At 51.6% G+C, this 3,151-nt stretch overlaps 1 protein-coding gene across 1 annotated transcript; it reads left to right on the forward strand.

Annotated features, from left to right (window-relative positions):
* The first annotated feature begins 782 nt into the window (after positions 1–782).
* LOC136540284 (UDP-glucuronate 4-epimerase 3-like) lies at positions 783–2,834 on the forward strand. Its single transcript, XM_066532284.1, is given in 2 exon segments — positions 783–1,892; positions 1,894–2,834. Coding segments are annotated over 2 exon segments (1,443 nt in total). The 5' UTR covers positions 783–938; the 3' UTR covers positions 2,383–2,834.
* The last annotated feature ends 317 nt before the right edge of the window (positions 2,835–3,151 follow it).

Raw genomic sequence — 3,151 nt, forward strand, 5'->3', positions numbered from 1 at the left:
GAAATCTGACCAAACGATAACGATGAACCGAAGATTTTGAGAGCGCCCCCAACAACCGAGAACGAAGCGAAATCCCGGAGGCACCTGGTAGGTCTGGTCCACACGAGGCGAGGCCAGGCGAAGCTCACTTGATTTTCAAAAGGCACAAAGTAATGGACCGTTCGGCTGTCATTATAAGCCAATTTAGGCTCCGTTCAGCCTATCCAGAAATTGACCTATTCGGCTAGTTTTTTTTAGTTGAAATAATATTTTTCTTTCACAATAATTCAGTCAAAACAGTATTTTTCAGCCAGTTCTAGCAAACCAAATGAGGTCTTATAAGTTATGATATAATATTTTCTCTCCTATCAAATCAGTCGTATAAATCAGCATAAACGGCTTTACGAGCAGATGAAAGTACAAAGAGGAAATCTCCTAATAAATCTGCTTTTGTGATTTTGGAAGTACTTTATTTAAAGTTTAAAGCTACATTAAACTTTTGTATATATTTTAAATTCAGGCGATAGGGTTTTGGACACGTCTCCCCCTTTTCTTCAAGGACATTGTGGTATCCTCGTCAAGGTCACTCCTGTATGAAAATAGATAGAAATTGAATGGAAAATCTATATTATATATGTACGGCCAGCATCCGTGGCAATGCGTGGTGCTCCTCATCATATATCATAATATATAATGAGAAAAAAATCTAGATCTAAAACGGGAAGGGAAAATAGAGACGAGAAAAATGCCCCCAAATGTAGCCCCTCCGCGAACCAAAATCCCCGGAACAGGCCCGTCGAAAGCAAATCGAAACCATCCCCACTCGAAAAAACGGCAGCAGCAAAAGGTCCCGCAAACCCAAGCGCCGCCGCGGACCCAATCGCCCCCAATCCCAGCCCCATACCCGAGCCGAGATCCAGGGAGGCAGGGACCAGCCGCATTGCCGCGGGATCGAGGGGATGGCGCCGCAGCTGACCGGCGCGCCCGGCTCGGCGGCCGCGGCGGGCGGCGCGGCGGCCGTCAAGCCGCAGTTCCACCACTACCACCACCACCGCCTGCCCCCGCGCCACCACCACCCCTCGCCGACCTCGCTCCTCTCCAAGCTCGCCTTCTGGTCCGTCTGCTCCCTCTCCCTCCTGCTCGCCTTCCTCCTCCTCTCCCCCGCGGCGCCCGCCCCGCGGGCCGCGCCCGAGTCCCCGCGCCGCTCCCTCCACGCGTCCCCCTCCTCCACCGCCTCCTGGGGCGGCGCCGCCTGGGAGAAGAAGGTACGGGCGTCGGCGCGGGTCAGGCGCTCCAGGGGCCACTCCGTCCTCGTCACGGGAGCCGCGGGGTTCGTCGGCTGCCACGCCGCCGCCGCGCTTCGCCGCCGAGGGGACGGCGTGCTCGGCCTCGACAACTTCAACGACTACTACGACACGGCCCTCAAGCACGGCCGCGCCGCGCTCCTCGCCCGCTCCGGGGTCTACGTCGTCGACGGCGACATCGCCGACGCCGAGCTCCTCGCCAAGCTGTTCGACGTCGTGCCCTTCACACACGTCCTCCACCTCGCCGCGCAAGCCGGCGTGCGGCACGCGCTCGTGGACCCCATGTCTTATGTGCGCGCCAACGTTGCCGGTCTCGTGGCGCTGCTCGAGGCGGCGCGCGCGGCCAACCCTCAGCCCGCCATCGTCTGGGCGTCGTCGTCTTCAGTGTACGGGCTCAACTCCCATGTGCCTTTCTCCGAGCATGACAGGACGGATCGACCAGCCTCTCTCTATGCAGCCACCAAAAAGGCCGGCGAGGAGATCGCTCATGTCTACAACCACATCTATGGTCTGTCACTCACCGCCCTCAGATTCTTCACTGTCTATGGGCCATGGGGGCGTCCGGACATGGCATACTTCTTCTTCACCAGGGACATCCTTGCTGGTCGGGCCAATTACGGTCTATGAGAGTGCCGGTGGAGGTTCACACCAGACTACCATCTCCCGGGATTTCACCTACATTGATGACATTGTGAAGGGGTGTGTAGCGGCATTGGATACAGCTGGTCGGAGCACAGGCAGTGGAGGCAAGAAGCGAGGTACGGCACCGTTCAGGACATACAATTTGGGCAACACTTCACCTGTGCCTGTTACACAGCTAGTGGATTTGCTGGAGAAACTGCTCAAAGTGAAGGCTGTGAGGAAGGTTGTTAAGATGCCAAGGAATGGAGATGTGCCATACACGCATGCTAATGTAAGCCTTGCGCAGCGGGAGCTTGGTTACCGGCCATCCACAGATCTGCAAACAGGGCTCAAGAAGTTTGTGCGGTGGTATCTTGAGTACTACCATCCTGAGCTGGCTGAGAAGCAGAAGCTGCGTACCAGTAGCAATGGCAAGGGTTCACGTGGTCGGAATGGCAGCTCAAGTAGCGCAAGATGACTGTCTATTCAGTGTCTTTGTGGCCTCTCCTGACGGTGTGTATCAGAATTCTACCTCCATTCCTTAATTCATCAGATTGAGAGACTCATTTTGCTCAGCAAATTGTGAAAGTGGAACAGAAGTTAAGAAACACTCACTAGGTAGCCATCATAATTCAAAAGCCTGATGGTTCTCTTTGCTACCTCGTAGCTAAGCATTTAATTCCTAGTTCCATTAGTTGGTTCTTAGGATGACACTGTTCTGAAGATTTTTCATGTCATGGGTTTTGGGGGATGGCACTCTGTTGCGTAGACTACCATAGATTCTTTTAGTGACTTTTTGTACCACGGAAGAGAACTAAGTATATCATGACTTGCTTTTGTTCAATTGAAGTTGAAGTGGCGATGATCAGCAATTTGTCTATGCTTCTTGTTTTGCTGACGTGCATACTCTTTATCTGTAGATATGGGTGCTACATATGCTCACTTGCTCAGTAGCTGCATTGCAAACTTATTTTCGCCATAAGAATCTTAAGGTCTTATGTGTCCATTTTGGGACTTGGGTATGGAATTTTATGTCATGAAGTGTGTTTTCAGGTCATACAATGATAAACCATTTGGTTATTGAGGTCTTTTTCAATGCATTATTTTTCTTCTTAGTCACAGTTAACATTGCTGGAGTTATTTAAGATTTGTGACAGTGTTAGAAATTCTCTTATTTGTAGTTAGCACTTCATTGGTGTGAATGGTATCACACGAAATTTTGAGGCAATCAAATGATATATGGATTA

The sequence above is a fragment of the Miscanthus floridulus genome, chromosome 2 (assembly GCF_019320115.1).
Source record: "Miscanthus floridulus cultivar M001 chromosome 2, ASM1932011v1, whole genome shotgun sequence".
Lineage (NCBI taxonomy): Eukaryota > Viridiplantae > Streptophyta > Magnoliopsida > Poales > Poaceae > Miscanthus > Miscanthus floridulus.